General features: G+C 60.7%; 1 protein-coding gene across 1 annotated transcript in view; it reads left to right on the top strand.

Annotated features, from left to right (window-relative positions):
- Nucleotides 1–12,053, top strand: part of Alx4 (ALX homeobox 4) — a 41,362-nt gene extending 29,309 nt beyond the window's left edge. The window contains exons 2-4 of the mRNA XM_015476628.2: nucleotides 730–1,040; nucleotides 6,187–6,315; nucleotides 8,001–12,053. Of these exons, the coding sequence (XP_015332114.1) occupies nucleotides 730–1,040; nucleotides 6,187–6,315; nucleotides 8,001–8,330 (770 nt within the window). The 3' untranslated portion in view covers nucleotides 8,331–12,053. The remainder of the gene's footprint in view (nucleotides 1–729; nucleotides 1,041–6,186; nucleotides 6,316–8,000) is intronic.
- Nucleotides 12,054–17,119: the final 5,066 nt, after the last annotated feature.

Here is a 17,119-nt window from a genome sequence, read left to right as displayed (position 1 = left end):
CTGCTCGCCACTCCCGCCCCCTGGCCCCCCCCCCCCCCGCCAGCCTGGCCTCCGTCTCCTCATCCTTGACCTAAGGGCTTGACCCAGCTCCACACGGCCCTGAGCTTCTGGGGGTTGGCCACGGGAGACCCGTGTTCAGTGCCCCAGGCCCAGATGTTGGCCTCTGGTGGATGGTGCTGGATAGCCTCAGTCACAGCGGGCAGGACATGGCTTCGGCCAGGAACTGAGGCCCGTGTCTCAGTTGTGTCCACTCCCAAGGAAGAAAGGCCCTGTGGCAGGTGGTGGTGGGGGTGGGTAAGGGCATTCGACCCCAGCACTGACGTCTGGGGACAGAGGCTCCTTAACATCTTTGAACCTCAGATGAGACCAGGCTGCCCTGGTGATGCCTCTCCTGGTGTCCGCAAAGCCCAGGGGGCCAGACATGGCTACTGAGTTCTCCACTCCCCCCGGGAGGCCAGGGCACCGGCGTGACCCTCCATGCCCAGAGGTGTCCCGCCCAGGGAGTCCTCTAGGGGAGGAGGGGGAGTCACGTCACAGGTCAGATGGGCCAGCTCAGAGCCAGGTGACACTGGGGTTCAGGAGGGAGGGGGCTTGCTCAAGGCCTCAGGGCACGTTAATGGTGAGTGGAGGTTAGAACCCGCGTCTCCTCTGAGAGGGGGATGGCGGGGCCAGCTCCTCTCCCCTGCGGCTTGACTCGGCCACTGTCTGACCTCGTTTCCTCTCCCTCAGCCAAAGAGAGCTCCCTGGGGGACCCAGAGTTGCCCCCCGACTCTGACGCCGTGGGCATGGACAGCAGCTACCTCAGTGTGAAGGAGGCTGGGGTCAAGGGGCCCCAGGACCAGGCCAGCTCCGACCTTCCCAGCCCGCTGGAGAAGGCGGACTCGGAGAGCAACAAGGGCAAGAAGCGGCGGAACCGCACCACCTTCACCAGCTACCAGCTGGAGGAGCTGGAGAAGGTCTTCCAGAAGACGCACTACCCCGACGTGTACGCGCGGGAGCAGCTGGCCATGAGGACGGACCTCACCGAGGCGCGCGTGCAGGTCAGTGGGGCCCCGGGCGGGGCCAGGAGCAGGGGCTGGGGCCATGGCCTCCTGGGCCCAGAGGCCACCCCTCAAAAGAAGCAGGGCCGCAGTGGAGGGGTAGGAGCCCGCTGCCTGGAGCCAGATCCCTTCGAGAAGGAGCAGGGTGGCCGCCCCAGCTCTGGGAGGCCTGGGAAACACAGGCGTCCACGGCAACCCACGGCAGAAGCAGAGAACAGCCCAGGTCTTCCCCACGCCTGCGTGGCTGCCTCCCCCTGCCTCTGACAGGTCCCAAGGCCACACACCTCTCTGAGGAGTGTCCCCGGCCCTCATGGCTACGCAGTAGGCCCCGCCACCACCCAACTCCAAAAACCCCACCAGCCCACACTACACAACTCAGCCACACAACTCAGACCAACACATTCCACACAACCCAGCCACCTCGGCCTCACACACACGGCCAAACCAGGCCACACCGTCCACTCAATCTTTATAGAACTGATGAGCGGCTTAAATGACTTCACCTCCTCCCCCTAGAACCTGAATCCCTTAATTGGTCATCTGTGTCCCCACCAACCGGGCACGGTTGAACTCAGAGCCACGAGGGCAAGACACAGACATCTGCAGAGCAATCGACCTCTGAGAAGAGATGTGTCCCCTTCCCCACGTGAGGTCATAGCAAAGAAAGACCTAAAAGTGAAGTGCTCTCAATAGCCTCAAACAAGTGGCAAAAATCACAGGCTAAAGTTCGAGCTTTGGTGTAACACAAAATAAATCTCACACGCAGGCTGGTTCCCCAGCCCAGAGCATATTAGAAAACGCAGACGCAAGCCTGGTGCGGTGGCACGCGTCTGTAATCCCAGCAATTCAGGAGGCTGAGGCAGGAGGATCACAAGTTTGAGGCCAGCCTCAGCATTTTAGTGAGACCCTAAGCAGCTTAGCAAGACCTTGTCTCAAAACAAAACAAACAAATGAATAAATAAATAAAATCAAAAGGGCTGGGCTGTGGCTCAGTGGTAGAGTGCCCTGAATTCCATCCCTGCACCATTTTACTATGGCAGACAGAATTGTCACATGGCAGTTTTCCCCTCCAGGGGGCCAGAAAAATCAGCAGCCCGAGTGCAAAGAGGATTTTTCTCTTTAATCAGTGCAGCACAGTGCCACCCAGCTGTATGGACCCCCGAGACCCCTGTGCCCCTCCACAGGCCCCAGGCGCTGGGGCTGGGTCATGGGAGAATCTTTAGCAGGGTGGCTCTAAGGCACGTGAGAGCTCCCGACGTCAGCCACATGCTGTAGGATCAGGCCAAGGAAGGCATCTGAAATCTAGTCCAGAGACTTTCCATGCACAATGTCCAGCAGGTACCAATAGACCTGCGCTCTCCAGGCTGCGGCCACTCCGAATGACTCTGGTGTCACGTGGTCGAGCCTATGTGAATGGGGAGCAGGTGGCCTGGACTTTACTGCCATCTCAGAGGCTCACCTGCACGGCTGTGGTAGGAGCCCCACCCAGAACCTGACCTCAGCTGCAGCTGATGGACTGGGGACAGCTGCTTGGGTAGGTGAGAGGACGCCCCTGTCAGGAGACCCCACAGGTGCTGTGTGGGCGGGTTCAGCCGGCTCTCCTTCACTGCAGCACACGTGTGCCTGAGTGTGCATGTGCGTGTGCATGTGTGTTGCGCCCAGGCTTCCTAAAGAAGGACAGCCCATTCCCCAGGAGGCACAGAGACACCCTGGGCTCACAGAGCATGTTTTAGCCACCGCCGTACACTGCAGGTGGAATATTCTTTCTGCATACACATACATAGGCCTCCTTCCAGAACAGAGTTGAACAGTTAAAGATTTCTCACTTTGATCTAAGATAAAGAATGGGGTCGAGAAACGGGAGGTAATTATCTCAAATACCTTGGCTCAGGCTCACAGTTGGCATTAAGCAAGAATTGTGAGCTTCCTGGTGGCCAAAGCAGAAAGAGAAAGTCTGATGTCGCCTAGCTTACCCTCTAACGGGAAGATGATGGGACACGGAATGGTGGTTCTGGAAAGGATCCCTTGACCTTCTGTTTGGATAGAGAAAGAAGACGCAGAGGCGGGAAGAGACAGTCTAAAGTGAAGAGTGACCCAGTGGCACCCCCGCCTTCTCGTCCTGGGTTCCTTGACTTCGCTGTCCAGGATACAAGCCAGATGGTTCTGAGGTTCTTCTTTGTGCACAGGCAGCAGGGTGGGTGGGATCGCCATGTGCGTCAGACCTCTGGGCTGCACTCTGAGCCTGGAGGGCCCTGGGGCTGTGATGGAACCCCAGGCCTCCTCTGCAGCCCCTCTCAGCTGGTGGTGAGCCCGGGGCCTGGCGTGGCGTGGCCGTGGGATCAGGGCCTCAGGGGTCCCAGGATGGACTTTTCCTGGGAAGAAGCTGGGCCTGGCCCTGCTCCAGGGGCTGGAGGGCCTCTCTGCTGTCTGGGATTCCAGTCCCCGCAGCTGGTGTGTCTGAAGACAATAAGAGGAGCCTCCCCGCCCTGAGCCACCCGCCCAGGCCCCAGATGTGCTGCGGTTACAAGGCCTCCGCCAAGACAGTTGGTCCCTGCACAGCCTGGTCCTTGGGAGAGGCCCGTGCTGAGTGGGCCCAGCCCCGGGTGGGCCAGGAGCGGGGTGGTCCTGGGCGCAACGTTCCGGGTGGGAGAGTGACTGGGAGCACGGTGGGCTCTCCTCCTGTCTGGGCTGCCCAGAGGGGACAGGCCCGTGAGGCAGAGGCCCAGCTGCAGGCCAGGGAGGAAGGTGAGCACCGAGGCCAGAGGCCCCTCACCGCCCAGGGCATGGTAGGACGGTGGCGCCCGCCATGCCAACCTGAGGGTAGCCTTGATCTGGCCTCACCTGAAAGTGAGGCTTGGGGTCAAAGGACCACTGAGGAGGGGGCAGGCCTGCTCCACGCAACACCCCCTCCCACCAGCCCTGCTTTAGTCCTCGGAAAAACCCTCGGCCTCGCCCCACCCCCTCCCCTGGCTCTCGGCCCCCAAGGCCCCACACTGCACCCCGGGCTGACTGTAGACCCCTTTGCCAGACACCAGACACCCTCCTCCCTCCACACCCACCTATGGTTCCTGCCACTCCAGGGCCCGCGGTGACCCCGCCCTCCCCCACCACTTCCCCACGGCCCAGGGGACCTGAGCCCAGAGACACCAGGGCCTCTGCCCCCCCACCCCCCCAGCCCCCCCCCCGTGGAAAGCAAAGAGCCATATATCTCGACGCTCCGGAGGGTCCCCTCCCCCAGCTCCCCCCAGAAAACCCTGGGAGGCTGAGGAAGAAGCGGAAAGGCTGAGCTCAGCCTGCAGGAAATTAAACATGAAATGGAAACAAGCTCCTCCGATTCATTCTCCCATCCTGCCCCGCCCCCACCCAGGCCACTGATAAAGGGGATCCCGTTTCAGCACCGCTGAGAGGAGACCCGCATGCCCCTGGCGCCCAGGGGGCGGCCTGGGCCTGGACGCAGGCTCCAGGAGGAAGAGAGGCCCCGGGGCTCCAGGGCAGGGCCTGAGACCCCAAGCCCAGGAGGGGGCTGGTCTTCGGGGAGGTCACAGGAAGGGTGCTGTGTGTGCGTGTGTGTGCGTGTGTGTGTGTGTGTGTGTGCATGCGCGGGCGCTCTCGGGAGCACACACATGGACGTGGGATTTGGAAGGGGAAGTGCTCTGGAGCCGGAAGGGCCATCCTGCGCCCTGCCCAGCCCCCACTAACCCAAGACACACATCCCCCCTCAGTGACCTCCCTCCAGGAGCAGGAGGCAGCCAGGAGGGCAGCCAGGAGGGCCAGGAACCCGCTAGGGCTCGACTGCAGGCTCCTGTGGGCCCTGGCTACACTGATGAGGGAGGAGCCGGGCGGTGGCCACGCAGGCCCTGCTGGGTGCCACCCCGTGAGACCCTGGACAGCCAGGCAGCGCTGCGGGAGCCCCTCAGTGGGTCCTGGGAAGCTCCGGGGCTCCCAGCAGAGGGTTGGAGAGGCAGCTCCCCTCTAGGGCCGCAGCCGCCTCCGTCCCCGTGGGTGGGGAGGGCGTCCACCTGGTCCCTCAGGAAAGCCAGGTTCCTGGGAGGCCAGGGCTGGAAGAGCTTGAAGAGGTGGCGTTCCCTGTCCCTCTGGCGGTGTGCTGCGGGGCACGCCCTCGTGCATCTGAGCCTGTGAAGTGCCCGCTGGCAGGGCGCAGCAGGCTGGCAGACAGCTCCCTTGGGGGAGCGCCTGAAGCCAACCGGCCAGAAGCCGAGTCCTCCCCTCGCTCCCTCTCCCTCCTCTGCGCCCCCTACTCCTCCATCACCGTCAAGGCCAGAGGTCGCCAGCCCCAAGGTGAGCCCTTGGCCATGAGCTGGAGAAGGCGCTCGGCCTGCCAGGAAGGGTCCCGCCGCGAAACAGGACCGGCCACTCAGTCCCAGCCCCAGCCCATGCACCTAGCCAGGGCCTCTCCTCCCAGCCAGGTGTACGCCAGGCCCCTCAGCACAGATTTCACCATGCCACTGTGGATAGCATGGAGGACAGAGCCCTCCCTTGGCATGGAGGCCCCACAATGCGACTCTAGCTCTGCGTCGCCCCTTCCACCATGTCCCCCAGACTGGCCTCCTCAGGCCTCCTGGACATGTCTCGCTGTCCTCAGCTCAGGTCAGGGCTTCCCTCCTTCCAGGCCCAGTGCTGTCTCCCAGGGGCCTCCAGACAGCTTCCCCCGTACCCCCAGGTCCTCACCTATAGTAACACGGGCAACTTCTGAGCTGGGAGACCGTTCCCAGCCCTGAGGCTGCAGGGAAGCAGGAGCTGGATCTGGGCCGTCGGGGCCTGGGGGCCGTGGGCTTTGTGGAGAGCTTCGCCCAAACTCTGCCCTTCTAGAAGGGATTTCTAGAGGGGTGTGTGAGGCCTTTACTGTTCTCCCAGGAAGCCTGGCCCACCGCCGAGCGGGCGGCACCCCTGTAGGGGCTGGTTAGGTGACTGTGTGTGACATCGGCCTGCTCTAGAGCTTAGACAAATGGGGTTCCTGGCTCAGTGAAGATGTTTCTAGATCAAGAGCTCTGGAGGACAGACGGAGGCAGTGTATCTGTGCTTCTGCGACCCCAACACATGCCCTGCGACCGGTGCGGCTTGGGGAACACTGCCCTAGGACCAGGGCTCCGGGTGGGCCTGACGCTGTGGCACTCCTGTCCTGCAGGTCTGGTTCCAGAACCGGAGGGCCAAGTGGAGGAAGAGGGAGCGCTTCGGACAGATGCAGCAGGTGCGGACCCACTTCCCCACGGCCTACGAGCTGCCCCTCCTCACCCGGGCTGAGAACTACGCGCAGGTGAGGCCAACACCCAGGCCCCGGTGAGGAGAGTGCCCTGGGGAAGAGCTTGGGGCCCTGAGGTGGCACTCAGGCTCTGGCTGGCCTTCAGTCCCCTCCCAGGTGTGTGCCGATTGGTCTCTGCTCCGTGGCGCCAAAGCTGTTTCTGCCTGGGGTCATCACGAGTGGCTGGGCTTCGGGGAGGGGAGGTGGGGGCGAGAGTGGCCTTCTCCTCTGCTTCATTGGCCACTCTTTCTATGGGCAGAGGGACTAAGGCAAGTGGAAGGCCAGGGACCTCCAGGCCTCAGCTGAATTCAGAGTGTCCCTAGCAAAGGGGCTTCTAAAATCTGGAGGGCTTATGGGCAGGCTGGGAAGCACATGGGACTCTGAGCGCCAGGACCACAGGGTCCGCAGAGTCCTCAGTGAGGTGACAAGGGACCAAAAGCATTGCGAGTGAAACTAGGCACCCAGGACACTTGCACCGATGTATTTTTGGCCGAGTCCACTCCTGACACCCTCCACCTGTCTGGCAGAGGGCCTTCCCTCCTGCATGGCCTCCAGCTCAGCCCCAAGTCTTGCCCCATCCCCAGCCCATCTCCCAGGCAGCCGTGGCACAGGTGCTCCCAAGACCCTTTCCTCCTCCCTGTGCTCTGCGGGCCACTGATCTCCGGCTCCCCACCTGGACCAGCTCCACACCTCCTGCCACCCGCCCAGGATTCATGGGGCGGGGGGGCAGGGGTCAGGCCTGGAGTGGGGCTGAGGAATGCGGTGTCTCCTGTGGGCACCACCAGCCCGGGCCCCTCTGCATTCTTTCTTCTCCCTCTCGCCGCCCTCCCACCCTAACCCAGCCTCCCACTGTCCTGGGAGGAGGAAGCTTCAGCCCTGGCTGTTGGGCTTGATCGTTGCCATCTGCGCTCGGGGCTGGAGGGGGGAAGCCCACACGGGGCACTGCTCATCTCTCACCTGCAGCCCCCGAGCCCCAGGCCCAGATGGCTTCTCCCATGGGGACCAACCAGCCCACTTCCTGGGCACACCGGGAGGGGCAGCAAGGCTACTCTGCAGGCACTCCTTGATGTCCTTCGAACACCCTGTGGGATCCGGGTCCAGCTCCCCGCAGTGTGTCCACACGAGGGAGAGGGCAGGCCAGCAGAAGCCTGCTGAGGCCAGCAAGAATCCAAGCGTGTGGCTGAGAGGCGCACAGCCTGCTCCTCAAAGCTGGTCCTCCGCACCCCAGATCTGCTTCCTGGAAAACGCTTAGAGGCCAGAGGAAGGTGGACACGCAGAGTGGGAGCTGGGGGGATCACAGTGGTGCTGATGGGAGATGAGGCGTTCAGCTCACGCCCCTCCCTGGGGCTCAGGGACGTCCAGCCGTGGCCCTGTCTGTCCACACCTGAGGCGGCCCCTCCCAGCCTGGGTTGGCGTAGGGCCTCTGCCTCCACCACAGCTGGGGAGCCCAGAGCCTGCGTTCCTGACGCCAGGCACTCTGAGCCGAGGTCAGCTCACCTCCTAGGCCTGCGGGAGGGTCAGAGGTGACTGACGCAGTGGCTGAAATCAGGACAGCCTTTTGCTGACCACCTTAGAGCTTCTGCTGAGAGCCAAAGGTTAGACGCTCCAGCCTGGGTCCTTCGTGACCACGGACCATGAGGAGGAGAGGTGGCTGGAGGGACCCTCCAGCCACCCTGACTCCTCTCCTGCGCTCTCTCCAGATTCAGAACCCGTCCTGGATCAGCAACAATGGGGCTGCCTCGCCGGTGCCGGCCTGTGTGGTCCCCTGTGACCCGGTGCCTGCCTGCATGTCCCCTCACGCCCACCCCCCTGGCTCTGGGGCCAGCGGTGTCACCGACTTCCTGAGTGTCTCTGGGGCTGGCAGCCACGTGGGCCAGACGCACATGGGCAGCCTGTTCGGAGCGGCTGGCCTCAGCCCGGGCCTCAACGGCTATGAGCTCAATGGCGAGCCGGACCGCAAGACCTCGAGCATCGCGGCGCTGCGCATGAAGGCCAAGGAGCACAGTGCGGCCATCTCCTGGGCCACATGACAGGGCCCCTCCCGTCCGGCCCCGTGTCCTCCCCCACCTCGGGGCCCTGGCTCCGCCCAAGCTTCCCAGGCCCCCAGCCTCCCACCTAGGAACCTGGCCTGGCCCAGGGGCCTGACCCTCAGCACTTTCAGCCACCCCGAGTCTGAGGCCCGGCGGACTGCTGGGAGGGAGGGACAGCAGGCCAGCCCGCCCGGCCCTGAGGTGGCCTTCTGCGCCCCACCAAGGCAGCGAGGAAGCCAGGGGGCCACGTCTTGCAGCTTGGCATCCATTGTAAACGGAAGGCCCTCTCCTCCTGCTCCCTGCCCAGTGTGACCTGGAATCCAACTAAGTCCCCTCCAGACCCAGAGCGTCGGCCGGGGCTCGTCCACTCTTCCCTTTTCTGTGGGGTCCACTGGTCACCAGGCCGATGGTTGTGCATTTGAGGCCACCCTGGAGAGTTGGCTCCTGCCCCCACCTGGTGGCCCTTCCCCTCCCGGAAAGCACACGGAACCCCACTTCAAGACCCAGGATCCGCCCTGGCCATCCCTGGGGATGGGAAGGGGATGGAAGGACCCTGCTGCCATCCAGCATCACCGGCAGCCAGGGGGTGGCCTGGCCTGGCCAGGGGAGACGCATGCCAGCCTCTGCAAGGCACACGCTGCCTCTGGTGGACACTGCAGGGGGGAGTCAGGTCTGGGGGGCTGAGGAGTAGACCCCAAGGGTCCCCATGGTGCTGGAGGGAGGAAGGTAGGGCACGGGGAAGCGCCGGGTGGAGCAGGGGCTCTGCAGCCCTTCCTCTGTGCTGCCGGATGGCCTTCAGCACAGTGAGGGTCCTGGGCTGTTCCACTCTCCACCCGGTCAGTGCTGCCCCTCCTGAGGGCCCCGCGGGAGGATCTGGTGCTCGCCTTTCCTCACCTTGCCCTGGTCACTCATGGGGCTGCTCAGCAGTGTCCTGGAGTGGAAGGACCTACAACCCGGAACAGTAAGCTAGGTTTTAGGCCCACGGTGGCTCTCTCTGCTGGACCTCCAGGCAGGTGACCCTTCTATCCTCAGACTAACCACGCCCTCTGCTGCAGGAGCGCACCTGTCCAGAACCTTCCCCGGCAGGTGGCAGGACGCCCTCCTGAAGCCAGGCTTCCTGCCTGCAGGAAGGGGGCTCCCTGTCTGCCTGACTTGCCCCCCACAGCCAGGGCTTGGCGGCAGTCCTCCTGAGCCTCTGTCACAGTAGCTGTCCCTGAGGCAGGTCCCTGAGGCAGTCACACCCTCCCTGGGAAAAGCCTGTGTCTTTTGTGCTTGCTACCTGTCAACAAGGAGGGCCGGGCCACCAGGCTCAGGGTCTGACACAGAATGAGCCCGGGTGGGGCTGGGGGAGAGCTGGGCATGAGGAGCAGGAGCCCTGGGGCTGCCACTTCTCTGAGGTGTAGGGAGGGTGGCAGTCTCTTCCCCCTGTGTCCTTGCCTGCTCCAGACCCAAGAGGAGGATCTGGCTGGGGCTTCCCCTGGGAAGAGTCAGACCGCTCTAAACCACAGCTGTCCCTTCACCTTAGAGAGGTGACAAGGGTCTTGGACAGTGCATGAAATGTGCCCCGAGCCTTGGCTTTCAGGGTTTCACGTGTTGGGGGATCTTGGAGTGACTCTTGGGATCCTTTCTCAGTTCTGAGGTCCATGGAAATAACTCCTTCTCCCCAGAATCTCGCTCAGGAGAGGACAGCTCATGGCTGGGGTGGTCCCCTGCTCCTTCTCAGTGCTCTGGTGCCTGGGGAGGGCCATGGGAGTACATTTCGCCACAGCTGTTATCTCCCCTGGGAGAGCATCGGTACTAAGAGCAGGGGAACAGGACGGCCCAGAAGAGGGAGGGAAGGAGGACTCTTGGTGGATTCTTCCAGAAAGGGCCTCTGGCATTCAGTCCTCTTGTGTCTGCTTTTTGGCCAAGCTAGATCCAAGCCAGGCAAACGTCAACCCCAAAGAAGAAAAAGCCCCTATTAGGAAAAGGCTCTGTGGCTATGGCCGCCTGCCCTCCGCCGCAGCCAGGAAGTGTCGACGACTAAACATGCGGGTGGGAAGTGGCCCTGTGCATCTCCCCCAGGCCTGTCCCGTGAGCCTGTCCCAGCACCTCCAGGGTCCCTCTAACCACTCTAAGACCCCACAGCCTCTGGGTGGAGAGGAAGTCCAGACACCCTCAGTCGCTATAGTCCTTGCACCCGGAGAAGAGTGACCAGGGCCTAAGTGGAGAAGTAACTGGGGCCACGTGAAAGAGAGGGCCCTGGAGCCAGGTGGCCAGCGCCACGTGGAGCTCCCTGATGCCCCATTGCATCTCCTGGGCAGCCGAGTTCTCCAGGAAAGAACTGCAGGAACTGGCCCTTTCCCAGCTGGGTCCCCGCAGCGGCCCCCAGGTGCCCAGCCGCCTGGCAGACTGTGCACCTGGCTTCCTCAGGAGCCGCGTCTCCTGCAGGAGGGCCAGGGGAGCTCTACCTGCTCCAGGGTTCGCTGCTAAGCCACTCGGCTGGGAGAGGTGAGGATGTCCTTTGGCTATTGCCCCATGTCTCCATAGAGACGGCCACTTACAGATGAAGTCACAGGTAGGTGGCAGCTGCACGGGCAGCCTCCCCAGCAGGGCGTGTGGCTCGGCCTCCAAGGCTCCTCCTGAGGTGCTGCTACCACCCTGGGCCCCTCCTCCAGGGCCTGGGCCAGAGAGCTGGGGCTGCCGAGAGGGGTGACTTCAGCGTGAAGTGGCACTTCCAGGACATGGGCTTTCAAACCTCCCCTTGAATTCTTTTAACTGTACTTGATTCTCTGCTCTCTCAACCATGCTCCAGCTTTGGGAAGCATGGCGGCCGGGTTAGTTCAAAGACACTGCTGGGGGCAGGAGCAGCAAGAGCCGAGGGCGTCCCCCGCACACGCCTCTGTGACCACGCTGGACCCAGCTCCAGTGCCCCACTCCCCCAATTTGGCCGGATAGACAAGGAACACTTCTATGAGAACCACCATGCGTCCCGAGTCGCGGCGCTCACTCGGGCTGCACCTGGGGAGACCCTCTCTGAGGACTCGAGGGACATCGGTGGCCCCCGGTCTGTTGGAGGGCCCTGACCGCCAGGCGCAAAGGCAGACAGGCCCCGCGGGGGGAGGATGGTGGCGAACTGGCCCCCAGGATAATAAACCACGATCGTACCATTGAAAGAAGAGGACAAATGCCCCACTTCCAAAAGTCACATCGACCCTGCTTCACGGATTAGGGATGCTGCAGGGAGGAAAGGTGCCCCCACTGGACAATATCGACGGCATTGAACCCGACTTTCCTGCCCTCCCGGTCCTGTCTGTGCCCCCCACTCTCACACAGAGCTAGGTCTTGATACTACTGATTTTGAAGGACGGTTTTCAGCGTCTGATCTGTTTGCCGTGGTTGGGGAGAGCCGAGTGCTAAAAGAACCAGAGCCTCAACCAGTACTTACTGTTCTCATTGTAAGATATTTTAACCCCGTATAAATGCAACTGTTCCTGTAGCTTAATGGCCTGGGGTGGAATATTAAGAATATATATTAAAAATACATTAAAAATTCAGAAAAATGTAAAAAAAAATGAGGTCCGTTCCATAAAGTTTCACTGCCTATACCACCATGTAACTACATTATAGCAAATATTAAAAGAAACGTTCTTGCCTTTTAAAGTAAGTTATTGCACTTACATCTTCTGGGGAGAGGAGGAACTGGGCAAGAAGGGGACTTAGGGGCTGAGGCGAGGGGCACCACAGAGCGGGGACAGCCGGATGCGCCCAGCACCCCCTTGTTGGGCACAGCCCAGACTGTTTGGATGTTGTTGTTTGCAATAAACTCCTTCTCCTTCCTCCTCTCAACTGGAATCTGTGTTTTGTTCCTGACTTGTGACAGATGAAATGTGATCAGAGGAGCCTCTGAAATCTCACATTAATTGAAGTCGGCAAAAAATACTAACAGTGCCCTTTTGAACTGCTGACACAGTGCAGAATGGATTACCAGGCTAGATTAACAACAGGTGGCGGCCGATGCTCCTGCACAAAGGGGTACGTGGCCTGCGAGGGTCTGCGACCCCCCTCCCTTGCACAGCTTGAGGGGGCAGGGGCACCTCTCAGGCAGCGGAAGGGGTCTTGGCGGCAGCTTCTGACCCCCCTCCGGGGCGTCTCGGGTGCGCTCGGCGCAGACCACGCCTGGAAGGTCTCATGAGCAGCACTCTGTGTCCCGGATGACACGGTGCCACTGTTTCCACGCTTCTTCTGGAAGCAGGAGAGGAGCCAGGGCTTGGAGGTCCTGCTGCTTGGCACCAAGAGGACAGGACAGGCCTCCCGGAGAGGCAGGCCACAGCTGGGCCCTGCGACTTTGTGGCAGAGGGGACTTTCCTGTAGGAATGGAGTTTTTAAAATCAGGCTCTAAAGAAAAAAAGATGAAGCGGAGAAGGACCCAGTTCCTGCTGCGGCTCCTGCACCCAGTGACTCGGGAGGGGCGGTTGGCCTGTCTCTGTGAGAGGCAGGGAGCCGGTTTCTTTTTTTAAACCAAACTAGCCAACTCTCAGTTCCCCCACCTGAAGGTGGAATGGCCCTGCCCCTGTCTTGTTCCCCAACTTGAGTGGGTTTAGGGGCTCATCTACGTGCGTGGTCTTTTGTAAGTTGATGTGGCATGGTGACAGAAGGACCATGACTTTCCAGCTGTGAGTGCCACAGGAAACCCCTCCTCAGCCTCTCCTTCCTCTCCTTCTCCTTCTTGGGGCCGCATCTTAGATTTGGTTCCTGTGGGGAGTACATTCATAGTCACTGCAGCCGCTGGGTTTCAGGTGGGCCTGGAAACTTGTTTATGAAGATGACAGCTGTCACACATTAGGGCTCAGGGTCAGGTTCCACTTGGACACTCACAAAACCACTGCTTCCCTGGCTTCCATGAGGGACGGGCTCCAGAACCCCTGTGGACACCCACACGCAAGGACACCAGGCCCTTATGACAAAATGGTGCCCACACCCACATGGCCCTCCCACACGCACTTGAGACCATCTCTGGAGGAGCTCGGTGGCCGGGCACATGGAAGCATGTGGGGACAGTAACTGCCACGTGGTCAGGGAATCACAAGAACCAAAGCCGCCCAGGCTCAGTAGGGCTGCAGGTTTCTTCGCCCCTCAGTTGGGTGAGTCTGTGGCTGTGGAACCAGAGGCGGAGGGTGACTGCAGCCTCCAGAGGACACGGCCGCTGGCCCCCTCACTGTTGACTCAGGCTCAGCCCCTCGCGGTCTGGCCACCCAGCGCAGCTCATGGTTCCGGAGCCATGTGGCCCTCTCGCAGGCCACATCACTGGACTTCACCCGTCCCCCTCCTCCATGGCAGGCTGCTGCGGACCCTGTGGGGTGCCTTCAACTGACAGCAGCCCCCGAGGCTCCCGCCCAGCTTCCCCAGAGCCATCTGTAATGGCCTCGGGACAGGACGCAGGTGTTACCTGTGACCTGCCCACTCCCCCTGTGCCTCCTGTGTCCACAGGAGAGGGCCTCCGAGAAGTCCTGAATGAATGAGATCAACCTCGAGGTGCTGGGTTGTGATTCTGAGGGGGAAGGGGGAGCGCAGGGGAGGCTCAGGGCCCCCTCAGGGAGGGCTGGAGGAGACGAGCCCCGAGATAGGCCTGGAGAGAACTCGGCTCCACCGGACTGTGCTCCTCCAGGGTTCACGCGCTCTCGTGATGAGCCACGGCCTTGGCGGGCAGCCTGGCCTCTGTATTTAGTGTTTCTTGGGCCAGCACAGGCCAGCCCCCCAAGATGGCGCGAGAGGGCCTGTGTCCAATGGTGCTCCTCTTAGAGCCTGTCTCCACTTGACCTGGGGCTCAAATCTGAGTTCTCCCAGTCACCCCGGGCCATCCGTGAGTCCTACCTCCTGCACGCTCAGCCTGGGCCTCAGGGCAGCCTGCAGAGAACTCCTCCCCAGAAGAACCTGCTGGTGGCCACCGCTGCGGCCACCCCAGCCTTGATCTAAGAGACATCGCCAACCTCTGGGCGCTGGGAGGTGGCTGGTCCGCGGGACAGCAGGGAGTGGAGTGCTTCTCCTTCCTGGTCCACACTTGCCTGCTCAGCAGCTAGGGAACAATAGGCCCCACAAATAGCCAGTTTCCCAAAATAGCGCTAACGGCAAGCGGGAAGATAACAGGCCGGTGCCAGAGACAATGCAGTGTGAGACTTGAAATTTTCCCAGGAATTCTGTGTGATTCCAAACAGATTCTTTTTTCTTTCTTTTTTTTTTTCCCCTAGCTCATCGCAGACCAACAGGCTCGAGGAAGGGCGAACTCCCGCAAGGAGCTTCGGTTTATGGCCATGTGCGCGCCATGTGTTAAGGTGTTGCCCTAACGGGTCTGCCTGGGCTCGCCCCAAGCCCGTGGGGACGCGCTTCTTGCTGCAGCTGCTGGGTGTCTTTTTTGTTTGCATCAAAAGCCCCCTCCCCATCCCTCCTCTCCTCCACCCACAATGCACTTCTGCAATTTCCAGGCTCTTCAAGGAGGGCTCTCTGTTGCTCTGACCATGGGGTCAGGCTGCGTTATGGGCCAAGGGAGAATGAGAACGGAGTCGGGAGGACCAGGGACCAGGATAAGAACCTGAGGGACACAGGGGCAGCCCACCCCTCCTCTCTGGGTGGGTTGGGTGGAAATGGAGACTCACTGGTCAGGATGAAAGTTGCCGATGCACGGGCCAGGAGCCTGCTTGGAGAGGGAGGGACGGGGACTGTTTAAAAGAACTGACTGCAACTTACTAGCTCTGCTGTCTCAAACAAGCCACTAAAAGGCTTTCAGTGACAATTTTCTGTCTGTAAGGTGAAAATGACAGTTTCCTGTTCATCTCAGTTATGAAGGCAATTATGAAGTCTGAGAGTTGGAATGTTTAAGGAGGCAAAAATGCATCCCATGGGTGGGGAAGGGCGGTGGGGCTGACGTCCCTGTAGGTGGCTGAGGGGGTGTTCAAGGCTGTCGGTCTCACAAGGCATGTCACATTCCACGAAGCATGGGAAACGCTGACACCATGTCTGTGGGACTGGCTGGGTGGTAGGCAGGGTGGTGAGGGGCTGCTGAGCAGTGTATTCGTCTCTGTGGGCTGCGCTAACAAAACACCACACACCGTGTGGCTTGAAAAACAGAGCCTTATGTTCTCACAGTTCTGGAGGCTGGAGGTCCGTGATCATGGAGCTGGAAGATTGGGTTTCTGGAGGCCTCTCTTCTGGCTTGTAGGTGTGTATAGGCCCTTTCTCTGTGCATGCACATGGAGAGACATGGCTTTGGTGTCCCCTCCTCTTCTTAGGACACCAGTCGTACCAAATTAAGGATGACCCTTGTAACCTCACTAACTTTTATCACCTCCAAACACCGTGACACTGAGGGGTAAGGCTTCAGTCTGTGAGTGGCTGGTGTGTGCTACAGGGACGAGGGAAGGGAACAGAAGTGGACAAGTGGCTGCTCTTCCCGTCTCTGCATTCCAAAGGTTCTCAAACCGTCCCACCAACTTCCCAGATTGGCCTGGCGACCACTCTGCCGTGTCACTTTCTAGGCTGCTGCCAAGTGGTTACATCCCACTCCTAGGCTCTCCCCTCTCCACCCCATCACCAGTCCTGATGCAAGACCGGCTCTGCCCACATTGCTCACCAGAACCTTCACCTGAGAAGCCCACTCTGCCTGGGGCCGGATTTCCACCTCTTTAACTTCACTTTCATGATGGTAAACCTGGGTGTCCATTTGTCTGTATCCTGGGGTACCTAGAACTGAGAAAGCATGGCTTCCGGGTGAGTCTGAGGGTGTTTCTGGAGGAGACAGGGTGTGACTCGGTGCGGAGGGCCAGCCCTCGTGTGGGTGGACACCATCCAGTCTGCTGGAGGCCTGGAGAGGGAGGCCAGAGGATTTCGGCTCTCTCTCCTGGACGTGCTCCTCCTCCTGGCCTTGGACGTAGAACTTGATACTCCCTGGCCTTGAGACTGCCTCTCTCTAGCCCTCCCACTCCCTAGGGCTCTCAGGCCTTGGACCTCAGAACACTACACGGTCGGCTTCCCTGCTTCTGGGGTTTGGGATTTGGGCCGTCATGCCACAGGCACCCCAGGGGCTCCAGCTTCCCCTGCCCCGCAGGGGGCTTCTCGGCTCCCATCATCCCATGAGCCAATCCCCCTGACAACCCCCTCTGCTTTAGTCAGCTTTTTCGCTGCTGTGACTAACAGGACCCGACCAGAACAACTGTAGAGGAAGAAAGTTTATTTGAGGGCTCAGGGCTTCAGAGGTCTCAGTCCATAGACAGCTGGCTCCTCCGTTCCTCAGAGCTCCAGGTGAGGCAGGACACGGCGGAAGAGTATGTGAAGGGAAGAGGCTCACATGATGACCAGGACAGAGAGAGAGCTCCTCTTGCCAGGTACAAATATATACCTCAAAGCCACATCCCCAGTGCCCCACTCCTCCCGCCACACCCCACCTGCCTTCAGTAACCACTCAGCTAACCCATCTGGGATTAGTTCACTGATTAGGTTAAGGCTGTCTCAGCCCAATCATGTCCCCTCTGAACCCTCTGGCAGTCTACATGTGAGCTTTTGGGGGACACCTCACATCCAAACCACAGCATCCTCTCACTTAGCTGTGGGTCTCCTATTGGTTCTGTCTGAATGGAGAACCCTGTTTCAGCCCTAACCCTATCCAGCCTCCTCCTTCCCAGTTCCCAGCCTGGACTCGGTGCTCCCACAACCCTGGACACTCTCCTATCTTACCTTCTTTCGACTCCTCTGGTCCAAATGCCTGCCCCAGGCTTCCCGCACACCCCTGTCCACTCTGTCCATCTCCTCCCTCTAAC

The sequence above is a fragment of the Marmota marmota genome, unplaced genomic scaffold (assembly GCF_001458135.2).
Source record: "Marmota marmota marmota unplaced genomic scaffold, marMar, whole genome shotgun sequence".
NCBI classification, from domain to species: domain Eukaryota; kingdom Metazoa; phylum Chordata; class Mammalia; order Rodentia; family Sciuridae; genus Marmota; species Marmota marmota.
This window is presented reverse-complemented; position numbering and strand designations above follow the sequence as displayed.